We start from the raw sequence: 19,530 nt of genomic DNA, 5'->3' as shown, positions 1-19,530 counted from the left end.
AGACATCTGATGCTTGAGTTTTACATAAAGTAAAAGTTTTACTCACTGTCAGCACGGTAAATTCTGACACACTCCTTTTTCATGTTTTATTAGATGCTGTGCAACTTATTTTCTGCAAAGCTTAATGGCACATTAATGTCCAAAATGTAAATAAATAAACAGGTTTTACTGATTAATGTTGGTTACCCGACATTCAATACTGTGATCAAACCAGAACCCATCAGATTGGTACTTAGGAGGTTTGAAGACAGGAAAAACACCTGTTTTTTTATTATGTCTGAGGCATTCTTATGTAACTGTTGTGAGGTTCATTGCTAACTAGCTGAGAAGGTTGCTACTGTAGGGGAATGTTATGTGTGATAATACTGTGTGTCAAAGTAGTGTCCATTTGAATGCCAGGATGGATGCTTTCTGAGCAGCACAAGTGAAATGTCACTCCCCCAACCTAGCAGTGATCATACAGTTATGGCTGATTGTTGTAGGAAATTATTTATTTTGTTCCTGAGCAGAATGCAACAATCTTGAAATGATTAGTTTTGTCTCCAGTAATACTGCAACACTGAACTAATGTCAGGGGAGCTGAGATCTCCAGCTTGGCCCTGTTAGAGTTCCAGCCAAACCTTAATGACTGGCTGCTAGTTCTGACAGTGAACACATGGTCCATTTACACAGCAGGGTGCACAAGTCTGGCAAAGCATTTCTGTCTGCACCTACTGACAACACAAAGCCATTTTTCCTTCACTTGATATTAATGTTGAAAGTCCAGTTTGACAAAAACTATAATTTGTTACCTTTTATGATCTAACCATAGCATTTATTTTTAAAGGTCGGGGGAAAAAAAAGAAAAAACTATCTTGACAGTCTGAGCTCTGCTTTCCCATGATTTGATAAAATAGCATACAATAAGGGGTTTAACTGGGATTTACAATATTATGATGAATATTTGGGAACTGAGATCAATCAATACTAATAAGCCACAGCATTTAAATTGATTACATTGATTTAATTTATGTGAACACAATAATTATAACTTATGAACAAAGATGACCAGCTTTTGTGATATATACGCAAGTAAGTCCCTTAAATTGGGGAGAAAAATGAAAATGGGCTCGTTTTTGAAGGTTTTATTCTTTTTTTTTCATGCTAGTGAATCCTGAACGAATGTACCTGCCCATCATAGCTGTGCCTGTGGGGCCCTTTGGAGAAGAAACTGGGGGAGGGGAAATAATGAGCGCTCACGCCGGCTGCAGAGAATTCACAGACTCTTTCTCGGTGGGGGCTCTTCTCATTTATCCTCTGTACTTTAGTGATGCGACGCTGCAAATATGCCACCCTGACGACGGGGGGAACGCCCTCCAGTGACCAACGCCTTACAATCTAAAAAGCAACAGAGGTGTGATTGCACCTCAGCAGCCTTTTGGGTTCTCTGCACTCTCAGCTAAGTGCACAAGAGTGAGTTGAGACACTTCAAAGAGCCACACTGAGCGCTGATCTGAGGCCAAACTGCATTGTCTCCATCTTTCAGTTTCTCTAGCAGCAAGCTGTAGCATTCCCTGCTACCCAAAATAAAAAAGGACAATTATTTCCACAATGAGCTTAACACCGCATTGGGCTCTAAAAGTCAAATAAACATTTTTTTTTATGTATTTCATTGCTTCTCTTTTCCTTTATTCCCTGTTAGTGGATTTAAATGACGCTGAATGCTGGCAGAGTGAAAACTAGCATAATAAAACAGGAGGGAGAGAAAGAAAAGATGACAAAACACCTACTGGGGTTGAAGGGTCCTCACTGCAGGCTCCCTCTTCAGTGAATCACAAATAGAAAAGCAAACCTGGATCAGGTCACAATAACTTTTAATCTCAAATAATAATAAAAAACTAAAAGACAACAACACAGTATTATGTCATCTTGCGATAAGGAAAAGAAGAATGATTTAACAAAAGTCATTTTGATCTGAGACATCAAAAACAATTTCCAATGCATTTAATTTGCTTTTAAATAAAAACTGATGAGTCGTTTCTCAGTTTTTTCCTACATATTTGACTAATGTATTGTCAAATGTGCTTTATGAGTAAAGCTGATTTGATTTATATGGTAGGACAACCTTTTCAATAAAACACCAAGGTTTCACTTGTATCATAATTAGGGTCTTTGACCTTTTTCTCACAGACTAGGCAAACTGAACTACACTATGGACTGTTTGAGGGGATTACAGACACCTTGATCACATCTCGCTTTACTTTCTGTAAGTGTGAACTCATCACCAAGCGTTCACACCACAGGCGTTTCGATCCCTGAACACCTTTTCCCCCCCAAACAACAATCTATTGCCAAGCAACCACCTGTTTCTATGGGTATTACAGTTAACGAGCAGAAGGAATAACAAGGTAGTGAAGCATGGACGGGGAGAGATGGAAGGGGGTCTAAACACAGGAAGGGGGAGGAAGTCCCCATTTATAATTCATGTCATGAGAAATATCATCAGCACTGTGCCGTTTTGGAATGAATTATTGATTGTGTCTTGGAAGCTTTATGTAAAAACTTGCATTTGGGAGTGTCCTGATGGACAGTTAAGTAAAGTTGGAGGGGACAGGCTGGCAGAAGTAGCCACAGAAATTATTTGCTGAGACAGAATGGAGTTTGCTCACAGGAGGAGACGACAAATGATCTCTCTGGAGGGAAAAATGCAATTTGTGACAAAGGATACAGTTTTGCTTATAAACATTTATGAATGCCAAAGCAGCATAACAAAATGAAGGGTCACTCACTAACACTAATGAATTCCATTTAGCTTTTCTCTTTTAGCATTGGCACAAATGGTAAATCAAAGGCAAGGATATGAGCCTAAACTGTAATAAACATAATACCAGTGCAATAACATAAAAACACCACACTGGATTATAAATAAACACATCTTCAGCACCTGATGTGATTCTTGTCTATTAAACTGATTCAAACTGTTTAAGTATTCCGTCCACAGACAGATGTAAACATTTTGCAATAAATCTTAGAGCACTTAACCCTCCACACATGGACTGAAAATCATCCCTTTAAAAATCCACTTTGCTCTTGACAATAAAGGACTGCTGCTGAGGACGTAGTCACTAATGGAAGGTTACAAATTCATCTGAGGCAGTGGCCCTGACTGCTTGACCCTTGAACCTCCCTCCATCACTTACTGCACTTTCTCCAGCTGGAGTCTGACAGGCACGGGTGGCTACCTTTCCTCCAGCGCCATCGCACCATGAATGTAACCTCCCACAGTGAGTGGACACTGCAGCTCAACTAATCCAACATGAGCATGTTTCAACAGAAAATGAACATCTGTGGATCCTTTTAAACCAGCAAGACATCTTCCTGTGTACCTGGAAACAAACACGATTATATAGAATAATGTATATTTTGCAGAACAGCTACAAAACTTGTCCTTAAAAACATCATATGGCCTTTTGATGGCATGCTATGCACCAGTAAATGCAATCAAAACATTTGAAGATCCAGGAGGAAAACAGAAAAATGACTGTAAGACTACACTGAGGGTGTGTAACTGAGGTTACAACATACTTTGCTGTGAACAGCATTCAGGCAGGCAGACTGACAGTGGCTGAGGCACGTTCCAGATGTTAGCAGCACTGGGTGTGGATACTGAAGAGCTGACTATTTTCAGCCATGAAGCATGGAAAGGAAATGAAAGGAGCAGAGTTCAGCGTGCACAGATTTCAGGGCTGCAGAGAGGGTAATCAAACACTGCCGTCCAACGGCAATCACGTCGTCTTGACACAATAGTGGCTCGCCTGCTGCTGGCACAGTCTTATCACAACACTCTCGCAGTCAGAGAGGTGTGAGATGAATGAGTGGGAAGTGAAAGACAGTGAGGAAGGGGAAGAGATGGATGGGGGAAGTGAGAGGGAGAGAAAGGCAACTGAAATAGGAGCAGTTGGTACAAATTAAATCACGGGGTTGGTGTTGTTTGAACTGCGTTTCCTTCACATTACAACTCAACCATCTGTTTGGAGATGTGTTTTGTGTTTTCCAAAGTGGATGGATGTGAAATGAGTTCTGATGCAGGTCATATTTATGGAATATAACAGTCACTTCTTGGAAACGTCAAACTCAAACTACCACAGGATGTGTTTTTTTGTTCTACAAAGACAAATTTGCATGAAACATTGAGAAAGGTTCACATTTTATCACTGTTTTTAAAGCAAAATTTGTCCGCTGTCACTTCAATTTTCTTTGCCAAGTGACAGCTGTTCGAAAGGACCAATTTCCATTCAAATGCAACACAAACACAAAATCAATTCACCTTGACACTTTACTATCTGGTCAAAAAGAATCACTTTGATGGCTCGGACACTTCATGAGTCAGTCATGGATGTGAGGTGGTTTGGGTGAGACAGAAACTGATGTCAGGCTCCATCTCTGCATTTTAAATAAATGATGCGACTTTGTTTAATGAAAATCTGTCAGAAAGCGTCTTCCTTCCTTCGCTGCTCTGCACTCACAGACGGAAAATTACCAAACTGTTGATAGATGGTTAACAGGTGCAGGCTAATTATGCTAATCATGGCAACAGCCAAATAAACTGATTGCCATGTTCATTTAAATGACAGCAATGTTCCTTTGGTGGCTAATTAAAACAGGTTGGGAGAAAAGGAAACAAGGCGGCTGGGTTTCGGAGAGAGGGAGGCGTTTAAATAAAAGCCTTCTCTGGGGTCTACTGTAATAAGCTGTATTTCATTGGTTTAATGATGTCATAAGGAATTTCTAATGATGGGGGATGGGTTAAGGTGCAAACGGAAAGTGTGGCGGTATGTGCACAAAACCATAGATTTTACATCTGCAAAAAGAGTGCTAACAAGGGAGCTGAGATTAATGCTGGACGTGGCATTGGTTGCTCCTCAAAGAAATGAATAAAGTAATGAAAATAAAAATTAGTAGAGGACATCAAGCAGGTTATGTGCTCCATTTGTTTTAATACTAGCTCCAATGGGAAGGGGAAGGGGAGGTTTTGAAGGCGCAATTACTTTTTATCAGCAGTGGGCCCCAACAACCTCGATCTCCCTTTTTCCTGTGACCTGGGAAAAGGCATCATTAGAGGAACCAGAGGCTAGAAGAGTTGACCTCTGGGTCCCCTGGCAGCCAGTGTGGAGCTATGAAAGGTGAATAAGGGCTGATTAATGTTTATAGAAGCAGCAGGTGCTGAAAACCCCTCACCTTACCCTATACACCTTTGTCTTAATTCTATTTTAAACTCGTGACTCTTAGTGTTAGCACTTTTTGCTTAGAAGCAACTACCAGGTTCCAGGCACATAAACCAATTAGAAACAATTCATTCAATACGATTTCATTACATGCAATTCAATTAATCCTATTAAATCCATTTTATTCTGATACAATCTGAATACAACTCAGTTAAAAAGAGTTACTTACAAATTCAAATTTGAATACATAAAAATTCAATCCAGCCCAAATTAAGACATTATAATGCAACCAGATTTAGCAAACTGAAAGGCCAATTGGTAAAAATTTGTCCAATAATTCAATGAACAAATCAAATTAGGATCTTTGTAAAAATCTGTTTTATTTATTTATAATTTATTTCTTGATTTAAAGACCAGTAGTGCCATTTGTGACTTTTACCATTTTTACCATTGCATTATCAATAAAAGCTTTTTTTTTTTATTCCCCATAGTTAGTCACAAATACTGTAGATCAAATGTTTCAAGAAAAAGCTATAACTTGGAAAAAACGTGTTGCAGTGCTCATAGTTTAATATACATTGGAGACATGTAGAAGACAACACATAAGTTAGTGTAATTGTGAGCTATTACTTTAACCTCTTACCTGTTTCATCTAAAGTATCAACACTTTCTTCAAAAAAAAAAAAGTCTTACAATCACAACACAAGAAAGGAAACTATCCAGATGCATTCAAGCGAAAACTGTTGGCTAATTTATTTATTCATTTATTTTCTGAAAACATTGAACATTAGCTGCATTAACCATCACGGTGATCAATGACAACACAATAACAGCTCAATCAATGGTGAGGCTGAAAAGTCAGGAACCTTACTGGAGATGCTGCGATGAAATTCAAAGGGACACAAGAATAAAGCTTGTGTATTTTGGCCAGATTTGTTTTAGAAACTGTTGAACGACAAACATTTATCTATATGTGGTTTGTACGTGTAAAATCTGCACAAGCACAAGAAGTTTTGTTCTGCTGTCATTCAGTCTTTCTTTGTTTAGAATATAGTGTCACATGAGTGTGTGCTTTTATTGTCAAAAAAAAGGTGCGATCGAAGGAATAAGGAATGCAAAAGAAAAGATGTATTTCACAATTATTAGGATTATAAGTTGTATGATAAGAGTTTTGTTTTGCCTTTGGATATTCACGCCAAAAACTGTCAAGATAAAAGAAGAAAATATGAGAGAGGACTATAGAGACTAACTGCAGACATAAAAAGGCACATCTTTAAACTCTGTTTATGAGGCATTCTTACTATTTAAATGTATGCTACATTAGAGGAATCTACTCAGTTCAATATATTATAATGTGATGTTTGGCCTTAATGGAAAATCAATGGTGAGACAAGCCCGCCACCGCTGAGACCATACTAAAGCAATTTCTAAATTGACATATGGAGGGCCTTTGTGATTGATTCTGACTGCTGTTGGATTTTAATACCATTCACTGCAAGCTCATTGACTGTCAGACACCGTCTTGTGGTTTATCTACAAACTGCCAAGTGAGTCCTTGTCTCCTTTTTCTTCTCTCTCGTCCTTTTTCTCCGGTCTTGTTTTTTTTTTTTAAGTCATTCATCTCAGTCCATGCCAGAGAGAGTGGATAAGTTGAAATACACCAGATATTATAGATAAATGAGAAGAAGAATTTTCACCAATGGATCCTTGTTGTAATCAATCTTGTAGGACATAAATCACTTTATTTATATCTCATTTCTAGAAAATAGCATCCCTGCTTTGGCGCTAACACGTTTAATCACCTGAAACCTTTAAAATTTAACATGCATGACTGCATCAGCTATCATTATCAATTTAATGGCATCATAGAAAGAAACCATCAAAGAAAGCTTGTTATTGTTATTGGCTTGTTATCCAACTTAATCCAACTAATTGTTACCATTTTTTCAGAGTACCACTCAGCAGATCCTGAGTGTCACCAGTGGTACTTGTATCACATCAGAAGATACTGATGTTTGGGCCTAAATCCATTTTCAAGCAGTTAGTAATGTGTTCCTAATATAGTTCATTATAAACAATTCTGGCAATGCCCTCAATTAAGATGAAAACACTGGTTCTCTGCTAGGAATGCAATCCTGATTAAGTATGACTGCAGAAAAATACAAAGATGTTCATTCATGGTGATGACAGTGTATTTTGCATACGTTTTTATGTTTTACTATAATAAAAAACACCATATGGACATGTTAAGAACATTGAAAAATGATTTTTCATTGGACGATGCTTTAAACTCCAGTCAGTGACCTGAGATAAAATAGATGACCTTTAGGTGTTGCACCAAATGCTCATCAGAGCTCTCTGCAGTGAACTGACAGCTATTTTATCAGACAGATTTGACTTTGTACTACTTTTGAAATCCTGCAAAGCACATAGGCACATTGAGCTGTACGTTCAATGCACTCCTGTATGCCTGTACGTTTCCATGCCCACATATATCTTAATCTAATGAGGTCTAACTGGGAGGGGATACATACCAAACAAACAAAAGCTAACCACAGTGATCACTAAAATCACTTTGATGGGATCTCTGTCAAAAATAGCTCTGAGTTGTAGAACTTCAAAAGCTCAACCAATCTAGTCAAACCAGATCCCGTCAGATAAAAGCTGATGTCACATGACTAATGTGGCATAGCTCTGAATGATTATCAGAAACACAACTATGTTTCCTTCCAGGCACTGTTTTAAGAGAACACCCTGTGATGTGGAGAACTTGTGTTGGGAGTAAAAAAAGGACAACCATTATCCACAGAGAGGAATTTCCCACTCACCTTGCCGAAGTCTCTCACGTCAAAGAGGTCAAACGGGTCAAATAGTTCACAGTTCCGCAAGCCAAACTTGTCATGACACACCTTTAGAAATGTCCGGATGTTCTTGAGGCACAGGAACTACAAGGAAAAAGGAAAGAAAAGTGTCTTTAAGATTTAAAAGATCTCAGTATGGTTATTCATTAAACAGTGAATTCAATAAACTTTACACACCAGAGTTAGGCATTCCTGAAAGTACCTAATTTCCTGTTTCTTCTTAATTATCTTCCTTGTGTATTGGGGATTATTCAACACCTCAACACCTGAAGGTGCTCTTAAGTTCAACAAGCTGCCTTTCTGATCCAGACAGGGTGAGCCACAGAGGAGCAGATCTCCTGGCATGCTTTGAGCAAACAAAATGTCCTAAAAACAAGCCCACTGGCAAAGACCTGCCCCAGGGCACAATTAGTTTTACACAGTGACCTCAAGCTGAAAGGTCACAAGTCTGTCAGTCAAACAACAACCATGGAAACTCACTCATTTAGAGAAGGCTTGTGAATCATTAAAATAAGTTCTGTATTCCAAATGAGACATTCAGGAAGGGGAAGAACAGGGCAATTAAAGTCTGCGCATCAAGTTAAAGTGACACAGACTGGTATTAATTATACTCCAGTGTTTAACATCTCAACTCTTGGAATCACAAAAATGTTTCCTACCTTTGTTCATCTCAAATTTCAAGCATGTAATTATTTTCCCATATGACAAACCACCAACATGTGCAAGTCACCAATGCTAAAGGAACATCCTGAACTGCAATGCCTGAAAGCCAAACAAGAATATTTATAGACAAGATCCAGACTGATAACCTACCATAGTCAACTTCACTAAAAATAAATTTCCTGTAGTTTTTTCAACACTACAAACATAAAGAAAGGAAATATATACTTGAGAGTGTTAATCTTTATAGGAGTAAAAAGAGGTCAACACATTTCAGCCCCAAATGTTGATGTTCTGAATTTGTAAAATCTGCCATCGCGCAGAGAAACCTTGAAGGCTGGGGCGCAGATTCATTCCAGCAGCATTGTAATCTAATTGAAAATCATACACGCTCCCATCTCCCATCTTTCTGTGAGTGAAGAACACATTACCTAGCATGCAAATTCTGATGCTGCTGTGATCCTTGCTTTCAGCTCTCTGTGTATGAGCGATACGAGCTGATGGCCAGGGAAACAGATTGCACTCACAAGAGATTTGAGGGCGAGTGAGAGAGAGAGAGGAGTCTATATAGAAAATGCTTGATTGCCTTGATTCTGCTGAAAGCTTTGACAACATACTTCATCTTTGTAATGGCTGTTGCGTAAGACTGGTAGAACAGCCAGCAGCCTTCCAAGTCACATTTCAAGTTGAGTTAATGTTGGCATGTACAGATAGCAGCACTAGAATGTTTTCGGGTAGAGAACATGGATGATTCCAATTCACCTGTTTCCTCTACACTTTAGCCCTACCTCTGTGTTTTGCATATTTAAGCCAGATAAGACTTCATGGGATTTAAGGGAACGCCAAAGCTATCTAACCCTTCAAATTAAGATTTTTTAAGGGAAACAAACTCACAAATGTGAGTACTTTCTCTGTGAAAAGGTATTTAATTGTTACAAACATTCTTATGTCCATTTTGATGTATGACATTTGATTTTTTTCCCCCCAGTCTATATTAACAAGCATAAAAAGGGTTATATACCTTGTTTTAAGTATTTTATTGTCACAACTCCTATAATTACTTTAGTGTATTCTGATGTACTGTATTACACCTAGTGTCACTGTCAATTCCTTAACAAGTTCAAAAAACAACAAATACAGTACCACATCTCTGTTAAAAGTAATTTGCAGTCACAACAATTGTAATGTCCATCTTCATGTATTCCAATGTATAACATTTGGTATTATAGTCAATCCAAATAAGCCAGGATAAAAAAAATAAAAATAAATCTTTTTTTTCTTTTGTTAAAATTATCACCATTATAATGCCTATTTTTATGTATATCATTTGGTATTAGTGTCAAGACAGTAATTTTTAGTTAAAATTATTAAAACCATCGTCAAGAGCATGAGTTCATATGTGTTATGAGTGGCATCATTGTGAATTCTTCTAAATAAGTATAAAACAAATTAGAACTAGATAACCAGATCCAACTCAAGACTACAGCTTCCCAATACTCACGGCATTAGAAAAAATATTTCTCAATTACATTTTTCATCTGCTTGATTAGACAAACAGTTTCATTTTGCTCTAACTGACTATGGGCAGTGTTTTCTGTACCATTCTACTGAACTGATTAGCTTTCACAAAGAAAAAAGAAAAAGAAGAAAAAACTCAGCTCAGCGTCGCCACAATTTCCTGGTATTTTCTGATTTTTCAGTCAGCCTCAGCGGGCCACACCTGAGAGCCCTGCTGACTCATTTTCATTCACGTGAGCACATCAGCTCTGTCTCTGTGTCACCGCTATGAACCCCATAAGAGAGCCACGGCAGCCACGGAGGAGAAATGCGATTGGCTGGCGAGGCAAAGTGACATTTGCAGTGCGGCAGTGGAGGTTATCGTGCCTGCAGATCCACTCTGCTTATTTTTCCGAGCCCAGATATGAAAAGGTAACATTTGCTGGAGTGGTCTGAAAACGAGAGAGAAAAGAAAGAAAAAGGGCGCTGCAGATATGGATCAGGAGGAGAAATATGTGTTTGACATTCTAATGTGTATTTGGAGATACAAGAGCCAGAGTATAGTTTGGAAGAATTGCTATGATACAACTAGACAAAGAAGAAATGAAAAAATAAATAAATAAAAGTTTGTACACCCAGGAATAAATTGGTCAACTCCTTGGGCTGAGACTGCCTTTGGCACAATCAATCTGGTGTAACCTCTGACATCTAAAGCTAAGAGCAAAAATCCCCCCTTCCTCTGCTAAAAGTGAATTTTACATAGACAATAGCAATAAGGACATTCATTTATTTGTGTTTTTAAAGCTTAAAGAAACCAGTTATTCAAAGAATTTACTGAAAATTATTTAGAAAAGAAATACGAAAAGGTTTTCTTTAAAGATATTTACTGCATAAAAACGGCAAATATCTCCTGGTAACGCCTCACTCATTTCATTTGATGCAAACGAGGGGGAAAAATGGTTTAATTTGCCCGTCAGCAAAATTATAGAAAACCTGCCACTCTAAAAATGTTTTGTTAAATTATTGGAGTGGTAAAGAATGGCTAGAAGATGCACATTTTAAACTCTGAAGTGGATTGGACTGCCTATATTGAAACAACTAAAGCAAGCAAGCATTAAGAGCAGTACTTGCCATGGACATGCACTTTCTCTGAAAGTAATTATTTACTGCAGTACTTCTTTCCTTCTCAACAAATTCATCAAATAACTATCTTTGCAGACAATTAACAAGTTTTATTTTCTAGATTTCTTAAATTTATCCTGCATCTTTACAAAAAATCTTTCTTTTTTTTATTCCCTCCCAGAATCTCATGGTTTCTTTGTTGTACAAAAGAATGACAGACTTCCAAATTGTGTTTTATGATTAAAGCACTGCAACAGAGGCCAACCGCACAAGATGACAACGTACAAATGTTGGGGGTTTTTTCTTCATTTTTGACCAGTTACTATGCCTTTTATGTTTTTTGCTTCCCAAACCTCAAGGTCTGCAAAATAATCTTTTTCACATGACCATAAAGCAAAGGAAATGTAAAAAAAAAAACTTGTAAATTTGCTTTTGTGTAAATCTTCAAGAAATGTGCATTTCACTTGCATCAAATTATCTTTAGCACCAGATTGCTTTCTTCCATGCAGTTTATCTTTAAAAAAGGTGCTGTAATAAACCTAAATTTAAATTGATCAATCAGCAATAAATCAGAAATTTTACACCTAAGTGATTAAAACAAGCAGGTAAAAAAGGAAAACGTGAAGGCCTGAAACAAAAAGAAAGAAGTGAACTGTTAAAAGACAGGGTGATGTGAAAAAAACAGAAAAACAGACAAGTGATCCCAGCTTTAGTCCAGCAGTAGGTTTTTTTTTTTAAAAAAAAAGGTGGCTTGTGTGCTCTACTGAAGAAACATTTTGGCTTTTCACTCAAGAGCGCACAGCTTTAAAAAAAGCAGGCTTGTTGTCTGAGACAGGTAGAGAAAGAGAGAGAGAGCAGACATGGAGGGAAGCAGGTGGGAGAGGAGCAGCAAAGAGGGGAAGAGTCAGGTAACAAAGACCCATCACAAACCCTGACAAGCCCTTCTACCATATCTCCACGCTGCATCACACAGAGATGAATGCATTATTCCTTTGAGAGGATGGTCCTTATCTGCACACACTCCTACATGCTCATATCCAAGGAGGTACAAATTGGAGCTTGCTCCTGAAACTCGAACAACAGCAAATTAAAGAAGCAAGAGGGGTACGAAGGAGCACGGCTTGTTTTTCCAGATCTGTAGCTTTTAGCTGTCAGGAGAGGTGGGGAATGAGGAGGCGAAAGCCAAAATGGAACTAAATTTCAAAAGGCAGAAATGGCAAAAACAAAAGATGAAAACGATTTAAGGCTGAAGAAATTGGTTCTTAAGCTAATTCGTGACCACGAAGAGTTTAAGTGTTTTGCAAATTAACTTAACAAAGGCAACATGGTGTGTCAAAGTATAGATAAAAAAGCAGTAAAATGTTCAAACAAAGAAATTTTTCTAATAAAGACAACATAACAAGGTTTGACTAGCAGATATGAGTGTAAACAGACTTGGCACTTGGCTCACCTTATATCCCAAGGCAGTGATAATACTTTCATTATCTTGGGAAATTAGCTATTAGTGTTAATCTAATTACATTGATTAAATCATTACAAAAAGAAATAACAAAAAAAAAAATCACATTGTTGCTTTCAGAGTCATTCTCCCAGGAGAAACATAACGTCATTGTTGCAGGTGCTGTTTTTTTTTTTTTTGTTGAAAAACAAATAAAAGGTAAGGAGAGGAGGTTAACCAGCAGAATGAGGTGAGTCAGACAGATGATCAGATACTCAGACAGCCTGTCAGAGAATGCAAGTCAATGAAAGAGAATGATGTTTGTCTGGGAACTGAGGAGAAACAGAATTTGATTCCCACAATTCCACACAAAAGTACCTCCGGCTGTGTCTACAGGCAGTGAATCATCAAGAACTTTAAGAAAAGGAGCTTTCAGCAGGTGACAGAGTAGCAAAAAATGGGCTTGGATGACCAACAGAGAGGGCTGGCTGAGCTGCTTCTAGCTGTCCAAGCATGCACACACAACTGACAAGTAAAAGTGAAAACAGTAACCACAACAGGCACCAATATTGGGCTTTCTTCTTCAGATAGAAAAGTCTGTATTTATAATATGGTCAAATGTCTCTGCAGTCTCGTGTATTTTACCTATTCTGATCAGCAGTCATGCAAACAGGACACCCAGGTGCACAAATTTATTTCCACCCTTTTTCCCCATATTGTTTGCTTAAACAATATGAACAGGCACAACAATTTCAGTAAAAAAAAACAAAAAAAAAACTGTTTCATAACCTACAAACAGAACATTGCTTTCTGTAAAATTAAGACAATTATACTTTGTAAATGTTTAGACAGCATCTGCCAAGTAAGTGAAGAGAACAGGTGTTCTGGTTCACTCACTTGTTTAGGTCAGTGAGGCAAAAGGCCCAGCTTCTGCATATTACAGAAGACACTGCATGAATAATACATTTCAATAGTATGCAAATTTGTTAATCTTATCCTATTACCCCTAAAAGCCAGTAAGAAGTCATGGACTGGCCGCAAGTTGAAGTCCGGTACAACCCTTAGCAGCTTCGTTAGTGAGACTTATGTGGTTCATGTTAAAATATGGAAGTTAAATAGGCTAAGTGAGGTTATTACTGAGGTTAATCTCCATTACAAAAGAGGATCATTCTGCTCCGAGGAAAGATTCTGTCAGAGGAAAGCCACCATGACTGTGGAGAACAACTTCATAATTAAATCCAGTCCACCGTTACCTGAACAGTGGCTGCTCTTAAAGCACAGGCACTGATGTAGGGCAAGTCTGAGATCAGAGGAACGCAGCATGAGGGAGAAAGCATTAGTTGCACTGGTGTAACATACCATTAGTGACATGCTCGCCACATGGACTCGTAGGTCATTCGTGAGAACAGAAGCAGTGAGCCGAAAGCTGACTCAATAGAAGACCTTTTCCTGAGAAGACACACTTTTTGTGGCAGACAGTAAACAAAAAGGTAACAATAATAACATCAGGATGGCTATTCTTTATTATTTAAATAATACCATTGAATTTTGTAACAAAAGTCTAAACACAGAGTCAGTAAGACCATAAACCAATTCAGTCTGGATCAACCTACAAACAATAAAGCCTCATATTCAATGCCCACTTAACAACAAAGACACTCCCAGCCTGGTTGAAAAAAACAACAACAATAAATACACTGTATTCATCCTCAATAGCAAGTTTGCATGTGAAAAAAATTGATTTTCTCATTGGCAGGGCAATTAAAAGGCTAACGCTGTTATTATACTGATTAGGAAGGCAGTGGGTCAGGAGGATGAATGTCTGCCAGTCAGAAAGTTGCTGGTTCCATCCCAGCTTCCCTCCCCACATGCGGAAGGGTCCTTGGACAAAAAGCTGAACCCCAGGTTTTCCCCAATCTGCAAATTAGTATGAGTGGATGTGATTTGTAGTGGAAAAGTGCTTTCGGTGGTTAGTAAGACTAGAAAGGTGCTGTATAAATGATGTCCATTTCTCATTTATACTGGAGGCTAAGTTATGGAGCAAGCGGAGCAGCTGTTTGTTTCAGACATGTGGAACACAGTGCAGCTCTCCTCTTTAAACAACAGGTGTCACTGGAACAGGAAGTACAGTCTTCATACAAAAAGGTAACTACACAGTTAAATAGCAAACTTTTTTTTTAAATTATGCAATATCTGCAAGGACTGTACCTTCTTGGCTTTTGATTCAATCATATGGATGCCTGGAGAAACAAACCTGCTCACACTGCTCCTTTTTTTTTTCCTTATAATACACCACTCATGTAGACCGGAACAAGTGACAAAAATCAAGATGTGCACATCGGGACAAAACGAAACAAACCCCCCCCTTACACAAGCGGCCCTGTGACATCAGTTTGGAGTCGAGACAACTTTCAAGAAACCAAAAGAAGTAGATCTATCAAGGTTTAAGGACGGAAACATGGTTGTTCAGGCTTTTTACATATAAGCTTGTGTGAAGTAAATTTAGTAATTGTATCTGTCCAGTAGGATCCACCGGGTTCTTCAGCAGATAAGTGCACGCAGCGCAGATTTTTGTTACCGTGCTGACTTTGAGAACTGCAGTATATGGCTCTTTCTTTGAAAAATGAATGTGCTGAAGACATGGCACAAAAATAAGGCAAAAAAGAAAACCACAGATGCTTGTTTTGGGAAAATACTGCTACAGGTTCTGCTACAACTTTGAATAGTTTATTATAAAGAAACCAAAGGGGGCATAAAAGGTGTGTCAAAATTTCAGGTGGGAAATCAGTCAAGCCTATTTTCTTTTTCTTGTCTTTTGAATAGACCATTGACAAATCAGTGCAATATTGCCACTTTTTCAGTGAAAACTGTAGACCCCTGAGTAAAATGGTGTAGCGCATTTGATCCAAAAACAGTATAAACACAAACACCCGGACACAGACAATGAAAAGTCTGAGTAACCACGTTTCTACACCAACTCTGTGCTCAAAAAACAGTAGGTGAAAATACAGATACAGTACAGTCAAGTGTTGGCTCTTTAACAGAACTCTGCTAATATATATACATTTTAGGTCATTTTCAGTTGCCAGGTCAAACATGCTTTTGTCATGTTTATATATTGTTCCTCAAGTCTGTAGTCTTGTCTTTAAACAAGGTGACCTTTCATTCTGATGTCCTTTCCCAGCTCCTGTGCTTCACCAGCTTCATGACACCTCATATATCAAGTAAACCTGCTCTGCATGGTATGTGACAAAAAAAGGGAAGTGTTTACAAAAATCAAAGTTTAAAACTACAAAGGAGAGAACACGGGCAAGTTACACAGAAGAAAAATAAAAAAAAGAGGAAAAAAAAACAAGTGTTCATTCTGATAACTTTAGTTCTGCTTGACCTGATTTTTCAATTTCCACTGACCTTTAATATGTTTTTTTTGTTTTCTTTCCTGCATCTGTGGAAGTAGTAATGACTCATAATTTGTCTCTTCCATTTCCAGAACTGGTTAAAACTACATTTGAGATGCCATCTCTGTCTGCTTGTTTTTATACATAAAAGGATTTCAACACCGAATGGCCAGCTTCATCTCAGTGTCAAATAGAAGCAGCTGGATTTCACATCATCTATAACAAATAATATTATCAGCCTGAAGATCCTGCATACCGTCCAGGGTTTTATTTCCAAAGTATCCTTTAAGCCATCTGGGCAGAGAGAAGGTTGAAGATGTTTTTTTTAGCCCTTTCCTCTGCAGCTATTGTTAAAGCAAACTGCGAAAAACAGACATCTAACACAAATCCAAGATGCTGAAACATCTCGGTGCATAATGCAGTCCTCCAGGTTCTAAACACTCGTCATAAAAACACTGTGGTATCCAAGCAACAGGCCAAGCTGCTGAAACTCTGGAGGGGAATGTGTGTTTGAGACATTTCCACTCAGGCTTAGCTGCAGACGCAAGGCGTGATGAATGTGAGAAGGAGGTCCGCCGAGAATCCCAGACACCCATGGATCGATGGCCAGGTAATTTATGAACGAGGCCGACGAGAAGAAAGTCGACATCTATCTTTTTCTCCGGCGAGTTTCCCTCACAGCTTAATCATTGTGGTGATTTAGACCAACATAAATTCATAATCTGTAACTTCGTACCTCAGAAAACAAACGCTCACATATAAAAGTTACACTTTATGCAGAGAAATAGATGTCTAACTGCACTGAGCAGGGCCATAGTTCATCTCACAGCTTTAAATAAGGTTTGATTTGCCCGAGCTGCAGTCGGTTGAAGCTTGCGCTAGGAAAAACGATGACAATGCAAACTCTATATGGATTTGTATGATTTCTCAGAACAGGATAAAACACTAACGTTAACATTAACGCTCCCTAAATCATCCAAATTCATGTCAAACAGATTAAACAAAAACAAGTTAATCTTTTATGGCTTCTAGTAAAATGTTACAAGCACTGAAAAACAAAATCAGACAGTGATGAGTCATGTGTTTTTACTGCAAGTAACAGAAACAGTGACAGTAATTTTCAAAAGATATTCAGAGTTGTCAAAGTATTTTTCAACAAGTCCATGTTTTTCAGTGTCACGATAGCGCACTGCACATTGAACATAAAATGGACACCAATCCCAAATTGTGAAGACTAGTCTTTAAGACGAACGTGATAAATTATTGGTTGTATCATACCACGATTTAGTTCAGCTCATTACCCTTTCAGCTTGCTGTTGTGCTGATAGTTATTGTGTTGTACTAATTAGCACTGTATGAGTATGTGTGTGAAATGCCTGTGTGTGTATATTGCATTGTCAGCCACACACTGGCAATACAAGAAAAAAAAAATAAAAGGTGTATTTGTTCAGCTATAATTCAAGTTTTTATTCATCAGTTTGGGCTGCCTCTGATACGGTTTCCAAAATTTTGACTTTGTACACTAGTGTTTCTCTTTTTAATTCAGCTAATTAATATGAACATCTTCAACAGATTTGTTTCTACTTCAGAGCATTAGATTGCAGTTTTGTTTTTTTTTCTTTGGTTTGTTTTCCCCCAGACACAAGAAGAAAAATAGAAAAATCTTCTGCTGGATTTATTTTAGCTTTACTATTTCCTTGTTATATGTTTATTTTATTTTCTGTGGTATCGTTCTCAATAATTTATCATGTGGGCTACATGAGACGCCTCTGGCTGGTTTCTTGTCTTTGTCACCAATATGGTGTGTCACACATAGGATTACGCTAATTACTAATAGAAATTGTCATAATTAATATAACTTGTCACAATGGCTAAACTACATTTATGGAATCAAACTGTCCAATTTATTTACAAGTCCATTACTTTGGTTTAGCATCGGATTGACGTTGTTTGAGAGGAAAACTCACTGCTCAGCTCATCACTGAGCCAGTCAGATCACTTAATCTGGAAACTGGCTTACTGGTGTATTGTGTGTCGCTGCAAAGCTTCACGAGGATTGAACTTGTGTTTATCCAAGCTGTATGATGATTAAAGCAGGTCGAGCTTAGCCCTGGAGTCAGTTGGGTAATTAAGAGGCTGTGTGCCGCGTTAACAGCGTTAGTCACCTTGGAGATAATCACCGCCATCAAGAGCTCAGAGCCGCATCCTTCTGTGTTCCTGATGGGATCCTCAAAACAAAATAAAGGACAAACATCCTGCTCTAACAGCACTCTAAGCTTTGGAACGAGTATATTCCTTTCAGTAGCTGTTGTAGTAGCAGACTAACAGTTTAATGTGTTGGTGAACTAATGGCAAACTGAAAAATCTCTGGACATTGTTTCTTTTTTTGACTAAAGAATGGATCTGTTATCTTGTTATGTCCAACTTGCGTGAAATTTGTTTGCAGGGTATTCAGTGGAAGCCCATCTATTTGTTAACACACAGCTAACAGAATATTTAATGTGTATCGACTTGCAAATGTTAAAACTAGAGAAAGGCATTTCAAGCAAAAATACTCCTTTTAATAGATATTCATTACTCAAAAAAAATGATAGAAAGCTAAATTCCCTAAGAAAATAGCTGTTACAATTTAAATCAGTCCATTAGTTTAATTAAACGTGGGTCCAGTCAAAGCAACACTTTTATTTGGCAATGACAGATTGCTTACTTTACATTTTATTATGGGTTAATTATCTTTGTTGTTACTTAAAGACACTTAATTGTGAAGGAAAAATATCAAGCTCTGCCTTATCTATTACTTATTGGACACCTTTTAAAATGAAAGACAAATTATCTCTTTTACGTAAAATGACTTATGATTTCAATCAGACTTTCACCCCTTTGGAACTAAGATAATTATTATCAGTTGATATAACTTTGAGTATTCAAGTCCTTTTGATAGCAGACTATTTTTATTTTTTTTATACATGCACTTTTTTTGGTCTGTTCTGGCTGCTTTGAATGAGAATCAGCTCACACTGAGTTAGTGCTTGGCCTAAGTGATTGGCAAGCTTTAGGGCAGCCTTTTACTATGCTGTTTTTAAATGGGTTAACTTATTTTCCAGGAGCCGGGGTTCAATTTGAAGGCACTGGGTTATTGTCCCCACACTTGGCGCTGACATGCCCTTACATCTTTGGGTAAGAACATGGCCGAGTCTCTAACCTTGGGCCCAGTTTCCATCTGCCACCACAGGGAGAATCTGCATAGGACTCACTATAAAGCAACACTTTCCAGTCTTTTTTCTTTCATGCTGCAAAGAACAATGGTGATAGCCTCAAGAGAGCTGCAAAACATTACAATTATCTTTGAT

General features: G+C 38.0%; 1 protein-coding gene across 14 annotated transcripts in view; it reads right to left on the bottom strand.

Annotated features, from left to right (window-relative positions):
• vav2 (vav 2 guanine nucleotide exchange factor) overlaps nt 1–19,530 on the bottom strand; it is a 187,840-nt gene that overhangs the window by 120,120 nt on the left and 48,190 nt on the right. For all 14 annotated transcript variants that reach the window (XM_017425527.3, XM_017425529.3, XM_017425532.3 and 11 more), the window contains exon 2: nt 8,033–8,149. In XM_017425527.3, coding sequence (XP_017281016.1) covers nt 8,033–8,149 — 117 coding nt within the window. The remainder of the gene's footprint in view (nt 1–8,032; nt 8,150–19,530) is intronic.

This window comes from Kryptolebias marmoratus, linkage group LG14, assembly GCF_001649575.2.
Source record: "Kryptolebias marmoratus isolate JLee-2015 linkage group LG14, ASM164957v2, whole genome shotgun sequence".
NCBI lineage: Eukaryota > Metazoa > Chordata > Actinopteri > Cyprinodontiformes > Rivulidae > Kryptolebias > Kryptolebias marmoratus.
The sequence above is the reverse complement of the archived record's forward strand: the minus strand, read 5'-3'. Positions and strand labels throughout refer to the sequence as shown.